The sequence below is a fragment of the Lagopus leucura genome, unplaced genomic scaffold (assembly GCF_019238085.1).
Source record: "Lagopus leucura isolate 7727_CA_CO unplaced genomic scaffold, USGS_WTPT01 Super-Scaffold_73, whole genome shotgun sequence".
In the NCBI taxonomy this organism is placed as follows: domain Eukaryota; kingdom Metazoa; phylum Chordata; class Aves; order Galliformes; family Phasianidae; genus Lagopus; species Lagopus leucura.
In genome coordinates this window covers 76,061,837-76,076,997 of record NW_024962252.1, presented here as the reverse complement: position 1 = coordinate 76,076,997, position 15,161 = coordinate 76,061,837, and the positions used below count along the sequence as shown (strand labels likewise).

General features: G+C 39.1%; 1 protein-coding gene across 2 annotated transcripts in view; it reads right to left on the bottom strand.

The window, feature by feature from the left end:
- The window catches only part of BABAM2 (BRISC and BRCA1 A complex member 2), a 158,935-nt gene extending 143,822 nt beyond the window's left edge, over positions 1–15,113 (bottom strand). The window contains exons 1-3 of one of the 2 annotated variants that reach the window (XM_042889457.1): positions 15,050–15,064; positions 14,314–14,376; positions 12,050–12,207 (exon numbers count right to left, since the gene is read on the bottom strand). In XM_042889457.1, coding sequence (XP_042745391.1) covers positions 12,050–12,207; positions 14,314–14,322 — 167 coding nt within the window. In that variant the 5' untranslated portion in view covers positions 14,323–14,376; positions 15,050–15,064. Of the gene's footprint in view, positions 1–12,049; positions 12,208–14,313; positions 14,377–15,049 lie in introns of both variants that reach the window. The other variant, XM_042889467.1, reaches the window with a different exon arrangement.
- Positions 15,114–15,161: the final 48 nt, after the last annotated feature.

The following is a 15,161-nucleotide window of genomic DNA, read 5'->3' as shown; positions in this document are numbered from 1 at the left end:
CTCCTGCTTTCTTTTTTTTCAAGCTAAAAGCAATTGATCCCTTTCTATCTAGGCCACTCTGATATTTCACAGGTTCAAAGCCATGATGATAAGTATGATTCTGACAGCCCTAGGTATCAGTAAGGCCCGCCTATCAGCTACTCTTCTATAACTATCATCTGAAAGCCTACCTGGGTCCTAGTAAAATCTTCTCCAAAGGTATGTTCTGTGCTATGTCACAGCTAAACGAAAGCTCAGCTGTTCACACTTTAGCCCTTAAAGTCTGGACATAAGCAGTTATTCTGTTAAAAAAATTAAAAGAAAATAAACATCTCTTTTTATACCAAAATATTATACTCCAGTCTGAAACTCACTTCTTAAACAATTCCTAGAAATCTGCTTCTTAGAATCATGTAATTCCATAGCAAACACTCAGAAAACCTGCAGGAGTACAATAGGCCTACCAAAGAAATACCTTTTTTTTCTTTTAATGGTAAAAAGATGTACGGACCAATACTCACACTCATTGGATAACTATCAAATTTCCTGACAAAAAGTTAAGCAAAGTGCTTAATGACTCAAGTCTTCTTTCTCTACAGCTTTTATGCTTTTGCTATCTGAAGACAAATCATCAATTAATTTCACTGTGCAATAGCAAACAAAAATTTTAAAATGTAAGCAACTTGGAAGGGGAACTTGATGTTGGGTCTGCCTAAATGGAATTGTCAGAGATGCAAAAAATTTAATCTCAGTGATGCTGAGGTTGCTACAGATGCCGTCCTTGAAGATCAGAACTTTTTGGTTAACGAATAGCTTCTGTTGTTCACAGGGCTTTTAGCGTTAGTGCTTCACAGGCACTGTAGATACGATGATGGCAAACATTGGTAAAAAACACACCCATGCTCAACATAACTAAGGAGGTTCTGAGCACTGGCTGTATTTCCAAACATTCCTGACTCTAACATATCTACTATAAGATTCTAATTGTTCCAGTATATGGCAAAGAAAGACATTCTTAGGGGAAAAGGGGGCGAAGACCCTCCCACGATACAAGGGACTAAATTAGAAAATGAGTTTGACATCAGTAATGATGATTTAATACAATTTAGTTAGGGGGTTCAGAGGCCAAAAGTTTCATCAGCAAGAGTCAAATTTAGCTCAGAGATAAAGATGGGCAATCCTTACTCATTGTTCCTAATAGAACTACAGTTTCTGGCTGCAGTATCAAGAATCAGCCACCTTCAGTACGGAGCCAGCAGTGTGAACAGAAAACTAGCACTCTGATATACAAGCCAACTACCATCAACAGAAATTTTCTGACAATTTTGTGAGCTCCAGAGCTCCTGATAACATGTGAACTAACAAGGGCTACAGCGGAAGCAAAGGAATTCTGGAGTGTGGCCATACGTGTCTCCTGTAAATGCAGAAAGAATTGTTTTTTTTTCATTTTTTTCCCAGAGGCAGCAAACACTGAAGTCCACCTAAAGCTTTTAATCTGGCATTTGCTAAGAAAAAACACTCAACTTTATACAGAACACCCTTTGTGGAAGCCTTTAGATTCTTTTTTTTTTTTTTTTTTCTTCTCTATCTTTGTAGATGGGAATCTGCTCAAGTGCTTCTTGAAGACAATATTTCATCCCATTTAATTAAGAATTAATTGCAGAATTCACAACAGATGGATAAGTCATCTACAGAGCCATGAAGAATAATTAGATGGGAGGAGGAGAGTGAAAGAAAGGACAGCAGCGGGTGACAGGGTTGTTTTTTTACAAGGGCTGAAGAAACAGAAAACCAGTGAAAATCATCTTTTAGAAAGCTGACACGGACAGAGAAAACCTGAATTGTACTGCGACTCCCTGCCACACACAGCCTACAAAGCTTTGCAGGTTCCCAGGGTCCTGCAAGAAGAGTACAGAGCAGCTGCTGCTAAAAACTAACAGATTCATTACGTGAAATTTGAATTCTAATCCACCGATGTTCATCTTCAATCTCCCTTTTTTATACAGGCAAGCATATTACACAGTATGATACAGAGGGACTTCTGCTTAAAAGACAAAGTACACACCTCTGCTTTTGAGAAACAAAAACTCAGTTACGTTTACAGTGATTGCTACTGCACTTAAAAATACTTAAATCAGCTAAATCTTAATTATTTCAAGAGGCTTTCTAGTAGTTAGACCTACTGTTTTTCAAGACTCATCTCTACCCTACCTGGTTTGCTTTAATTTTAGTATAAAATTAAACTGTGCACAAAGCCTACTCTTGGTACTACAATGTAAGTTACGATGTTTATTTTAAATCTTACTAGTATGGGTGATGTGCTGTAACTGGAATGGCATTTCAATCCAAGTAGTTATCAACTGGGAACTTCTTTCGTCTATTCTAACTGCTGATTTTCACATATTCATATATATATATTTATTTATATACACACAAACATGCATATATTCGTATTTTTTTGTATACACAGGACCATACTAATTAGAACTTTCAGAAAAGAGAAGGATACTAGGCAGAAAACATACCTAGAAAACATACTGTACCCATGGGCAGAAGCCTATTTCTTAACAACTAAGTTTCAAAGAACTATTTAAAACTAAGTCAGCTGCCAGCAACCTATTTTCAGTAGAAACAGTGCAGAAAAGTATCTAATGACTATTGTAATTATTAAAACAAATTACAGCAGCTATAGCTCAAAAGTAAACGTAGATTTATTTAACACAAGTAGGAGTTTGCCAAAACAGATGTTGCAAGGTGGGGAAAGCTTTGAGCCGCCTTCTAGAACTTCAAACCTTTCGCAACTGCCACAGTCTTGTTGTAGATACCCTGCAATCTCCTAAAGTACAGCCATCTCTGCACACACATCCTCTACAAGGAAGCCATAGAGAGGGAAGGAAGATAAATAAGTGCACCTACATAGACTTTGAAATCATCTCAGAGAACGTCTGCATTAAATGAGGGTTTGCAGAAATCCCACGTGATTGCGACTTCTCTAGGGTGACAAATTCCCCACTCATTTTGCCTCAGAAAGCTGTTTTAGAAGAGCTTTTTTTCCAGTCACAGTATAGGTAGAAAAGTGCCACCCCAAAAATAACAACAACAAAAATAATAATAATATGAAGACAGAGTCAATAACCAGCATCATCTGTAATCTATGTGTAAAGTAGGCTCCTGAGAGAAAAGCTCCAAAGAGCAGACTATCTCAGAATCTGCGTTCATAAAATCCCTGCAGTTTAGGGTTGGAGCTCATTATTGTAGGGAGCCAATTATGGTACAAATTGAGAAAAATAATTAAAAAGCGACAAAGGAATGTTGCCAACAAAACGTTCTTTAGAAACATGCTTTAGAAACAGCTTTTATAGCCAAACTGATGACTTTTGTAAGCAAGATCATTTATACTCCAGTAATTGCCTATAATTCCCCTCAAAATCTACACATAGAAGAATTAAACAGAAACAGAAAATAGAAAACTTAATGAAGGAGCCATTGAAAAACTAAGAGACTCGAGTAAATTGCAATAGGAAAACACTAGCAGTGCATAAGACAGTGGCCTATACTTTGTAATAAACCACTGAATTCACAAGCATTGTGAACTACACTTCTGTCACAAATTCAGAAAAGATAAAGACACTAATTTAAAGTACTTTACCATACTGTTCTGTAAGACCAGCTGAATCCCAAATTGTTGGAATTCACAAAGAAAGTTCTAAAGAAGAGTATGAAAGTGTTGAAGATGCACCTTTTTACTTCATCTTCCTTCCCTCTTGTGAAACACAAACTCTTCTTTGGTATTTCCACAATAGTCATTTGATTACATGTTACTATCCAATCAGTTAGAACCTAAAAATTTCTACTGCTCACTAACGTAAATTCAATTTCTGAAGAAAGCAACAAAATTAAAAATTAAAAAAAAAAAAAAAATACAAAGTACATTTTAACGTTTAAATTACTCACAGAAAATGATTCTTTGCCAAGCATGAAATTATCATCTACCACCTGGAGTTTCAGATCCTGAGTGTTCACAGAAAGCATATTCATTCAGCAAGTCTCAGAAGGTAAGCTATTATAAACCTAAGTTACTTCACATCACAGAACAGCTTAGTTATTGGAAGCTGTAACAAAATGGCAACAAGACTAAGAGTATTGTTCATGTCTATATGTTTCCCCCTTTCATGACCCAACCAAACATTAATAGGGTTCCATGGTCCTATATCCTTTCTTCTCACATTTTCTTCCAAAGCTTTCATCTAATCGCATACCATTATAGCTTTCTGGTCACAGATCTCTAACAATTTAATTTGCTTATCTTACAAACTCTGAGAAGAAAGAAATTTATGTTAATACAGCAATCAAGAATTCAGTTCTTCAGACACGAAAGATCATTTCTTGTTCATAACTCCATTACTTTCAGCAGCACCAACATTCAGCAGGGTAACTTCAAATTACACATACAGAATCCAATATCAATTGGTATTATCATATTTTTCATATTATTGCATGGATTCATAGGAACACACTTTTTTAAAAAAAAAGAAAATATACTTGTTCTAGAAGTTCATATAAATGAAGATTTTTTTTTTCTTACATCCTCTCTGTAAAGGAATTCTGCAATACCCTTAATTAATTCAATTTCACTGGGATTCTTTTATTTTACGATGACAAAAACACCCAATCCTAATGGTCTAATTTTGTTCTTTCACCCATAAGCTACATATTACAAAGAAGAAATAATGTGACCTGAGTGGTTTCCGTCACTCATATCAATTCCTTTCTCACAGGAAAGGCTCCCTTTTTATATATTTTTTCTTTTGTACGGATTACAGAGAAGGTTAACTGTTACCTTAGACTGAATTTAATAATGTTAATAAACATAACAATTTCAAGAGCAAAAAAGAAACTGTTCACTGATATTATAGCTCTAACTATTCTTTTAAGATGCTCACTTCCAGTTAGATGCTAGCTGCTTTAGGGTACATCTACACCATGCAATGTAGTGTCAGGTAAACGCCCTAGCTAAATATCTCAAGAAGAAGAGTAAAATAAGCAAAATTTGCATTGGTGTGATTATTCTCTTTGAAGTTGAATCTGAGAGATTGTACCAACACTGCCAATTCAGTGCTGGACAGAGTTACCTGAACTGTCAAGAGTTCTGTCAGGAAAAAAAGCACCATGACTGACACTTCACAGATCCCAAGGCGCTTATAAGGCTGCACTTAAAGGTGAAGCAACAGGGAGATGTCAGCCAAAGTGCCAATAAGAGAGACTCCTATCACAATGAAGCTTCTCTTAGAAAAATTTTATGCTGGCTTACATAATGATCAATGCATTACAAGAAAAGGTCTCTAAAGGATTTGATTTCCCACATAGGAAGAGAACAACTGCATAATCATAGAATAGCGCGTAGATTATGTTTACAGAAATTAGTGGTTTGCTTTATTTACTTCTACTGACCCATAGAAATAGTTTACAGATGGATTTCCATTAATTTCTGTTTGCTGTAATATGAATGTGGCGGAACCAAATTTTAAACAGTGCTGCGCTTTGGTCCATTGGGGGTCTCTGATGATCTTCTATGCTATTGAAGCCCCTCATCTTACCAGAAAGATGGCAGCAAGTGGAATAAAAACAAAGCCATAACCTTCAGCTTTATTAGAAATGTTTGTCTGTTTTTTTTAATGTTATGTCACGTGTAAGTCTATGCATATAAAAGTCAGGCACATACAAAACGTAACTCCATATGTAAGGCTGAAAGAATTTACCAACCAGCTACGCAAGAATATATTCTTCTCCACTCAGCAGAAGCAAAAAAAAAAATTAAAAGCCATTTGTTCCATAGTTGGCACTTGTTCCAAAGAGTTTCTTCTCACTGTTACTGAAGCACAAAACTGGCAGAAACAACATCCAGTTTTCACGCGGTCAGATGAGGAAATCACTCACTGCCCCAGCCTAATACCAAGCGAATACATACTGTGCAGTATCTGAACTGAACAGCCCTTAGAAAAAATACATGCTCAAAATTGGCAAATGCTTTCTTTTCCCTGAACAACTTCAAGCACTCTATTTAAAATCAGTGTTTAAAATGCTAGCATATTTGGAGATTATTTGCCAAACCATCAGGAAATGTATGCACTAAACTGAAAATTAAACTAAGATGTTTTCCTTTTTTCTTTCAACATCCAGAAGAAAGCAATCCTGGAAACAATCAATCTTTTGAACCAGTGCAGAAAAATTCACAGATCCCTTGCCTTGTACCTTCAGAGCTTCAGCCCGTTCAATTTAGCTTGAGAGTGACAACAAACTACTAGTAATAAAATTTCCTGCAGTGAAAAAAATGCATTTGTTATCAGAAATGAAAATGAAACAACCTACTCCATGGAAAAGGTAATAGTTTATGACTTAACCAATGTAACAGTAAAGGATGCAAAGGGCATACCTTTCCCAGAAGCACAAAATAGTTTGGGTTGGAAGGGACCTGAAAGATCATCGTTCCAACACCCTGTTGTGGATAAAGTCACCTTCCTCTACATCAGGTTGCCCACAACCCCATTCAACCTGGCTTCGAACACCTCCAGGGATGGGATACTCACACAACTTCTCTGGGCAGCCTGTTCCAGCATGTCATCACTTTCTGAATGAAGAATTTCCACTTAAAACCTAAAATCTGACCTACATCTCCTCTTTTTTTCAGTTTAAAATCGTACCCCCTTGTCCTGTCACCATCAAACCACGTAAAAAGTTGGTCCTCCTCCTGTTTATAAGCTCTCCTCAAGTACTGGGTGGCTGCAAATAGGACTCCCTGGAACCTTCTCCAAACTAAACAAGTTCAACTCCCTCAACCTTTGTCCATAAGGGAGGTGCTCCAGCCTTCTGATCACCTTAGTGGCCCTCCTCTGGACCTCCAACAGCTTTCTTGTGCTGGGGGCTCCTGGTCTAGACGCAGTATTCCCAGTAAGGCTGCAGAAGGGCAAAGCAGAGGGAACAACCACCCACCTCACCCTGCTGGCTACCTCTCTTCTGATGAGCTCAGGGTACAGTTGGCTTTCAAGGCTGCAAGCGCACAATACCAGCGCTGGTTGAGCTCTTCATCCACCAGTGCCCCCCAAGTCCTACAAGGCTGCTCTCAATCCACTGCTGCCCAGTCTGTATTAGTGCTTGGGATTGCTCCAACTCAGGAGCAGGACTTTGTTGAACCACAAGTTGTTTGCATGGACCCACCACTCAAGTCTGTCAAACCACCAAATTCCTTCAAGTATATGTTTTACTCACAACCAGTAGAAACTATGTACACTAACAGTGTTTCATAGTAATTGCATTCAAGAATCACGTAAAAAAAAAAAAAAAAAAGAAAGAAAAAAACAAGCTACAGAAGTAAATGGGAATGACGGAATCAAAATTTCCTTCCTTTAATGGAAGTACAATCTTTCGGTTTAGAATAATCAAAGGCAAAGATAAAGAGAAAACTTAAAATAACTGCTACAGTATTTCACAGTTAACATTTCATAAAATACTCACATAAAATGCATATTTACTTTGAAAAGGGAAATGCCCAAAAGAAACGGAAATGCCAAAGCTTATTGCAGTCCATTTGATAACACAAAAATTAAATAATCATTGTTCACTAGGAAATTACAAATGTCTTTATTACAGCTTGATAGTGAACCTGCAAGTTGAAATCTGCTCCTAGTAGTACTGTCTTTTTAATCGCTCCTCATACAGTTTCAGACAGATGCAAGGAACAAACTACCAACATGGTTTACTACAATTCAATTATGTAAAAATTCCACAATTAATTTCATCATAAATACGGAACAATTAAGTATAACCAAACAAGTACGAAAGTTACAAAGTTACATAACTTTGTTGTGAACACGTATCTACAAAATAGACTCTTAGTATCTAGAACTTTCAGTTATTGTATTCATTTTAAAATTCCAACTGGTGCAACACAAAGTAATTTAAAAAAATAAAGTCCTGAGTAAGAATAAGCTTGCAACATAATTTGAGGCTCTATCACGGACACCCCCACGAACTGCTGTATGGAAACATGTTCTCAAAGACTATGACCAACACACATGTGTCTCACACCATTCTAACAAGCCATAGGAAAAGCAGTTGGCTCTTAAATAACTGGATTCTACATACACAATAATTACACAGCCTTTATATAGGAAAATTTCTTCTGTTTCTAAATTACTTAATAATCACTTTTCCCTATTCAACATATTTCCCATGGTTAATGTATGTATGTATAAACACAAAGAAAAATGTCTTAGCCATAATTTAAGATGGTTATGAAGAGATTTTAATATCTAATTAAGATGGGTCATTATTTCAAAGAGACACCATTGTAGATTAACTGAATGATGTAGTATATGGCATTGACTCAACTGGCAGCATTATTTTCTTTGAGTCTAGAACAAGGTAATATCCTATGCAAGAGTTAAATGCTTTGATCCATTCTGACATCCCCAGGAATATCTTTCATTGATGCAACAGAGATGCCTGCCAGGGTTTCCTTATCATCAGAATCAATGCCGCTAAAGGTGCCGTATTTCAGATGTGATCTAACACTAAGCTTCTATTTTAGTTAACTAGGGAGCTCCTTTAACAAGATGATAATATTCTGTAGACTTGATAAAATTTGACTTTGGGTAACTGTGCATCACCTAGGTTCTCATTACTGTTTCTACTGAAAAGTTCCTTTCTGTCCTATCAAGTTGTTCTGCTGAGCACAGTTAAATAGTTCTCACAACTCTTTACTCACTCTGCATCAGCAGCAGCCGTATAATTCCTATGAATAGATCTTGACCTGAAGGCCCTACTCATAGATGTAAATGTATGTGTCTGATGAGACTAGTACTGCCTATTAAGTTTGTAAAACACACAGACGTGGAACTGTAACATGTTATTATAAAACATTTACATACTCAAAGACTGCAAAACAATAGGATTCCTTTCTGTGATCTATTTCCCTTCCACACTTGCAAGTAAAGCAAATAAACATATCATACTTCATACTTTTAAACCAACATCAGCTCTTTAATACAGTTTATAACAAAATTAGGTAGTCTTAGCAATAAGATAGAGCAAGCGCAAAATAAGCTCTTCACTAAAAACATCTGACATGTGGATTGATTTTTCAAACAGTTAAAGACTTATATAATACTTGGCATATACAAACCAAAATCAAATGACATAACAGGCTACAAACCTGGTACTTGATCTTGCACTAGTTAAAGAAAAGTGCAATTCCTTCCACATTCAGATTGAGAACTAAGAAACCAAAGTTATGAACAGGCAAGGTGTTGGAGATGCTACTACATCCAACACATTTCTATAATTCCCTATGATCTGCAGCTCCAGTTTCTAAAACCTATGAATTGAGAATGGATGCATCTTGCATCTGTAAATTTTGTTACATAACAAAAAGCACTGGTTGGTTAGGCAACCAGAATACTGCATTAACCACTATTTTTCTACCAGAGTAACACTGTGCTGTGTGACAGTGAAGCAGCCATGCAGTTCCTTGCCCTGAACCCCTTGTCAGCATCAAGGCACTCACAAGCTTCCAGAAGTCTTTGTCTTCTAAGTTAATATCTACTGAAAAGATTACCTTACAGATTTTGACATGTTAAAGGTTAAAAAAAAAAAAAAAAAAAATCATTTTTTTCATCTCAAAAATCTTTCACACAACACAACAGTTAATTCATAAAACATATGTATGTTCCATAACAAATTCAAGCTAGCCTATGGCAAGACATGTTTTGAGTTCCTTCCATATGTCAATGAACTCATTCAAAAGTTTCTGCTCATGGTCACATTCATTTGAAATAAATAATAGCTTTTTATTTGATTTCAGACTCTTAATCTAGTACCTCCTCCTCAGATACATTTCTGCTTTTTAAATTTAAAGCCTGATTCAGCAATACTGAAACTGAAGGGAGTTCTGCAATTAATATCCTGTACCTCATCCCCATTATTAACTTATTAACATATTAGCTTAACTGCTCTCCTTGTTTTCCTTCTCCCTGTTCAATCTCTATGTCCTTGTATTTCATACAGTTATTACCTAGATCCGTCCCTGACTTCTACTTCCTGAGCACTGTCATTTTGCTTTTATTTCAAAGTTTAAAGAAAGTAGAAGGGTTGAATAAGAGCATTAAGTCAGGATAGGAGTACAGAGTGGACCAATGCCTTCCAATCTGTTTTTTTGGATTCTCAGAGCCCTACAAACTTTTCCTTGAGAGGCAGCACCCAGAGGTAAATTTCAATCTCTCTTGGTCACTGCATTTATGTTCTGTACTCTACATTCAATGCAAACAGTATAGAATTTGAATCACTAGGTTGGAAAACAGGCACAGTTAGGAGTAAGTTTTCCATTTTTTAAGTTAAAGAATAAACTCTTGGAAAACATTTAAGACATATCACAGTAAACTCAAGATAATCTCAGTAAGACTACAGGCTAAAAACTAACAGATACTAAAATACCTCTGAAAAGAGTTAGCTAAAAAAACATTGTGTTGAATTATTGGCACTGGAATGGACTGCCCAGGGAGGTGGTGGAATCACCGACCCTGGGGGTGTTCAAGGAAAGGCTGGATGTTGTGTTGAGGGACATGGTTTAGTAGGAGCTATTGGGAATAGGTGAACGGTTGGACTGGGTGATCTTTTAGGTCTTTTCCAACCTTAGTGATTCTATGATTCTATGATTCTATTTTAATCTATTCTAAAGGCAAGCAGCATAAGCACTGTGGGCACTGAGCAAAATTCTTATCAACCTCCCAATAAGCTGACACCTTCATCACCAGACCACACCTGTGTTTTCTCTTTTGTTTTTTTTCTATCCCTTTTCAGAAAAGCGAAGGCAAGACAGATACTACCTTAGCCGACCTAGGAGACTAGTTCAAGAAAAAGAAAGGGCTACAACGAAGCAACAGTTGCAGATAAGTAACTGGTCAGCCTGCATCATTTAATCTGCAAGCCTAAACACCAAGGCAAACAACACAAAGTTACAGCTTCTTAGACCTCCAAGAAAGACGGCAGTGTCACAGAGGATGACTCTTTTCAAGCTAACCATAGAAATCAGACTTTGATTAAAAGGCATTGTATCTACAGGAAAAGCAACTCCTAAACTGTCCAAGAAATCATAACAAAGCAGACTACAGAAGGACATGAAACAGTTTTCAGGAGAACTAAATTTTAAAGAATTTTCATGGTAGTTCTCAAAACTTATTGGGCTACACTATCATTCAAATCAAACCAGCAGAGTCTGCATCAAAGTGATGCAAAGTGATTTCAGCACCCTAAGCCAAAATAATTTCAGAGTCTCTACTCCAGTCTCAAAGAAGTACCTCAGTCAGGAACGTGGTTAGATGCACAACTATAGAAGCAATTTCTGATACCCTCTCATCTTCAGAATTCTTTATCAGCTACTCTGAGATTTCCCATCTGGCAACATCCAAAGTAAACTCTACTTTTAGCAGTTCACACCCCCCACATATTATTCATAGAGGTTACACATCAGAGTTCCCTCTGTACATGTGGATCCCAAATTTTATCAGCAGCTGAAAACCACCACGCATCCTTGTAGTGTTAAAAACAGAAATAGTAGCTTGGCCTATTTCAAACACTGCAGCCTACAGCTATTTAATGTACTAATCTTGAAGAAGGTTAGATAAAGAAGAAGTGCTTTTCTTTCTTATTTAGCATATTTGTTACTACAGTAAGGTCTTAGAAACTTATCTTCCACTTTTGAAATTATAGAAAAGATTAAGTAAGCAAGTGATAAACAGCTGGAAAATGTGTTTAAAACAATCTAACTGCTGAAAACCAGTGGCACCAATGAAAGTGTGTCAGCAAGATTATTATCACCAACAACGTGACAAATTAAATCCCGCAAAGTACAAAATGCTAATAAGACAGAAAAACAATCTAGACAGCATTTCAGTTTCAGATATACTGAAAATGCTTAAGTACACACTGACATAGTAAAAGATCAGTTCTGAAAAGACATCTGAACTGTCATTGAGGGGTTGGGCATTCTTTCTAAACAAGGAGCTCAAACACTTACCCAGATTTCAGGTCTGTAATTCGTAAACAATTAGTAGCATCCAGGCCTACTTTTCCATTTCTCACCACACTCGAAATGAACGGTGAAAGAGCAGGAGAAATTCTGTTCAAGGCAACTTCAGGAGACATTGTAGCGTTCTCTCTTCCTTCTATCTTTAGCTGTACAGGAACAGTAAGGGAGAAAAACAATTTTAAAGTATCCTACTTATTTGGTGTAAATTCACATATACTATGCCAACATCAAAGGAAAAACAAGCTTAGCGCTCTAGCGATCAGGAATTGAAGAGTACAAAGTTAACTTTTTTCTCCTACCTCTGCAATGATCAAAGAAACCCATTTATTCAATTCAAACTCAATATAAAGAATCTTTAATCCTAGGCTCCTTTAATTAAGATCCTATCCCTATGAGAAAGATAAATCAAATGGAAGGTCCTTCTGACCATTCACAGCCTAGCTGTTCTTGTAAGCATTCCCCTAGAGGCTGTAATTGACAAGCCACATTTGTTCTGCTTCTACTGACATCAACTAGACTTACAGTACTGATTGCAATGGGATTGCTCTCTCTACATATTTTCATTCGTAATTTGTAATACAACTACAAGCATAACCATCATCAGTATTACATTCACAACACTTCACTAAGAGCTAGACAGAGCATTTTGTGCTTCCTTCAAAGACTTTCCTATCAGTGATACTACCATGCTCTGAAAGGCACAAAACACATTGTGAAACTGTTATACACAAACTTCAAGCACAGCTTCTTCAGAAGCACTTGCAATTGCACAACCTTACGCTACATCAGTTAGGCCACTATAGGCACACTCGCTGCTTTCTAGACTAAATGCAGGAGCTGATCTTGTTTGTAATTTAAAATAGTCTCATGCTGAAAGCCTATACTGTGGGCAAAACCAGGCTGTGGCAGAAGTGGAAGAAAGAAAGGCAAGCAACCTATCTAACTGCTATAAATACATTTACTCATATTCTTGGTATGTTTACAGTTCTACCTGAAAATTAACTGAATTTCAGAGTTTTACAAAATAGGGCCACAAGTGACTCAGCGTAATATAAAATCACCACTGCAAATTTGGGCAGAAGGCCCCATAACTTAACTCTGGCCATTACAAACTCTTTATTATTCATCTACATTCACAAATAACAACGCGCTCTGTCTGCTGTATTCACAACATTTCTCTGTTTTTCCTAGCACTCAGCTTACAACCTTCAGTTGGCAACTAACAGATCTTCTGCAAACTGATAATTCCTTCCAGAAGGTAGCATCATTAATTATTTGAGCTATATGTTTTGTTCTTATGAAAGCCATTCACATGGAAGCAGTGTGAATGAGTCTTCAAGAGAACTTATCATAGCAACTTGGAGTAAAACAAAGGCCAGGCATTTTTGGGTGATCAAAAATACCCAGGGATTTCCTACAAATTGTAATTAATACAGTTTCCTGCACTTCATGGCAGCTATAGAAGCTTGAGACTGAATATCCATACACTAATATATAACTTGCTCTCCTTACACACACGATATAGCATAACTGACAATGGGCAGCCACTTACACTTGCCTGGCAGACATTTATGGCCACTCAGGACACTCCCTCCCTTTGGTTGGAGCTCTCTTAAAACCCCTTGCCAACTCACCCAGAAACACTGAGAAAACAAACTCAGAGTTAGCCTACATCAATGCAAAGACCAACAACTGAGCTTGAACAGCTAAAAAAAAATTAGTTTAAACTAGAATGACAGATATTGCACAAGAGTGGCTAACTCTGGGCACATTTTATTCCATCATGTTTTATTCTACTGCAGGGAGAGTAACTTCAGGCAGCAGGGCTGATGATGGTAAGGCCTTCTTGAAGCACGAAAAGCATGCTGAAATAGAGGCCATCCTATCACTTCATATACAGAGACCTCAACATCAGTTCTGATTATATGACATCCTTCCAGGGAACTCAGGTATGAGGGTAGAACTGTGACACGTGGAGATGCATGTGGTGACCAAAGGTGAAACAGTCGCTTTCTAAAGTGAATGACAGGGTGTTCTTTACCTTTCCACTAGTGGAGTACACAGGTAGTGTCAGCACAAGGCACTGCTCCTGGCTTTATTGCATCGCTTCTTTAAGACCCACAATACCTTCTACATCTCAAGCCAGCTATCGCACAACACTTAAAGGCTCCTATTGGTTACACTTACTGATTTATTTTGTAAACAAAGGGATCTGTAAACAAAGGGATTTACAAACAGTAACACAACCATACCATTTCCATAACTCTCAGTTCCCACAGACATCATCTTTTCCCCAGCTTAGCGGCCTGGCAATGCTGGGAACAGAGCACAAACCAAATTAACCCATGGGAATTAAACACCAACAAATAAATAACCCAAGAGGCAGTTTCCCTCCCTATCTAGGAGAAGTACAAAACGAGCAGCGGGACCCTTTCAGACTCAGCAGCCACGAGTTCAGGTCAGTCGAAGGCAAGCTCCGCAACGAGCACACGGAAACGAGCGTCCCCACCACCGAGCCAAACATTCGGCACGGGTTCAGCGACGCACAGAGGCGCTGCGGATGAGACCAAAGCGCACGGGAGCCTCCTGCGCCCGCCCCGCCGCCCAGCTCTGCCCGCACTGGGCGGGGACGCCCGGCGTCGCTCCTCGGCGTCGCTCCTCAGCCCCGTCCCGCTCCCCCCCTGCCGGAGTCGGGCCCTCGGCGCCGTTCCCGGGGCTCCAGCAGCCACGTACCGGCCCCGGGGCGGCGGGCGGGGCCGACCGAGGAGCCCGGCCCTCCGCCCCGGGATGTGCTGGTGCCGATCCCGGCCCCGCGCCGCCTCCCGGGGCCGGAGGAGGAGGAGGAGGCGGGAGCAGAACCAACGCCTCCCGCCGCCCCCCCCCCGGCGCCAGCCGGGGCGCTGGCGCCCTCCCTCCCGCCCGCCCGCCCGCCCCCCCCGGGCCTTCACTCGAGCCCCGGCCCCGGCCCCGGCCCCGGCCCCGCCATACCTACGGCGGCCGAAGCGCGGCCCCTTAGCAACGGCCGCGGCCACGCGCCCGTCCCGTCCGCCCGCGCCCGGCGTGCGCGCTCCCGCCCCGCCGCGCGACGTGCGCGCCCCCG